Source organism: Penaeus monodon, chromosome 21 (genome assembly GCF_015228065.2).
Source record: "Penaeus monodon isolate SGIC_2016 chromosome 21, NSTDA_Pmon_1, whole genome shotgun sequence".
Classification (NCBI taxonomy): domain Eukaryota; kingdom Metazoa; phylum Arthropoda; class Malacostraca; order Decapoda; family Penaeidae; genus Penaeus; species Penaeus monodon.
The window spans coordinates 23,660,916-23,661,798 of record NC_051406.1 but is presented as its reverse complement, the minus strand read 5'-3'; the positions used below and the strand labels follow the sequence as shown (position 1 = coordinate 23,661,798).

Sequence of the window (883 nt, the reverse complement as noted above, 5' to 3'; positions counted from 1 at the left end):
TTTCCTTTGTGATTATGTTTCAGTTGTGTATTGATACTGAGACTGAGATATCCCTTATAGTCATGGGCAGAAAAGCGATGATTTAAGAGATAGAATCTTTTGAGTCTCTCTTGTAATTTTGAAGATTTTATTCTGGATTATAAGCATAATATATAGCATATAATACATAACATGAAACCCTAATGGAGATATGTAGTGTTTACTGTAAGTTCAAAAAAATATACTCAGGAATAATCAAGTTTAGATAATTTAATTAAATGTTCTAGTTTGTTATTTGCTCCAAAGCTCTTTTATCACTTCTTTGCTAGATAGAGTTAAACATATACCAAAGTTGCTAATGAAGGCTGCTGTATTTATGTTATTGTCTGCTCTTTTGTAATTTTTGTATAATCTTGTGAGGGGATCTCATTAGCTTAAAAATGAAGATATGGAATTGTTATCTTGCATTGCGAGTGTTTTTTTATGAGAAAACAGTCTTCTCATTATTGTTCTCTTTCTTTCACATTTTTCATAGGTATTGGCAAAGTGCATGGGAGATACTGTGTTGTAGGAGCTAGTGATGGCACAGTCAAGAGTGGAACCTTCTACCCAATCACTGTCACCAAAAACCTTCGGACCCAGAATATTGGTGCTATGAACCGTCTGCCTTGCATTTATCTTGTAGATTCAGCTGGTGGATTTCTTCCACTTCAGGTAATCAAAAGGTGCAAGAGATATGAGAACTTATGTAGGAGTTTAATTTCTTTATTATGTTTGCTGTTTGAGTTGTTACTAGGGAGAAAGATTGGTCTATCTTGGAAAGTATAACTTTTATAAATACTGTTGTTTTTTCTTAATGTTTGTAGTAGCATTTTGAGTATAATGGCTTAACTCTTTGATGCCA

General features: G+C 32.8%; 1 protein-coding gene across 1 annotated transcript in view; it reads left to right on the top strand.

The window, feature by feature from the left end:
• The window catches only part of LOC119586366 (probable methylcrotonoyl-CoA carboxylase beta chain, mitochondrial), a gene marked incomplete in the record, with an annotated part of 10,956 nt that overhangs the window by 2,031 nt on the left and 8,042 nt on the right, over window positions 1-883 (top strand). Inside the window, 1 exon segment of the mRNA XM_037935078.1 lies at window positions 515-693. Coding sequence (XP_037791006.1) covers window positions 515-693 — 179 coding nt within the window.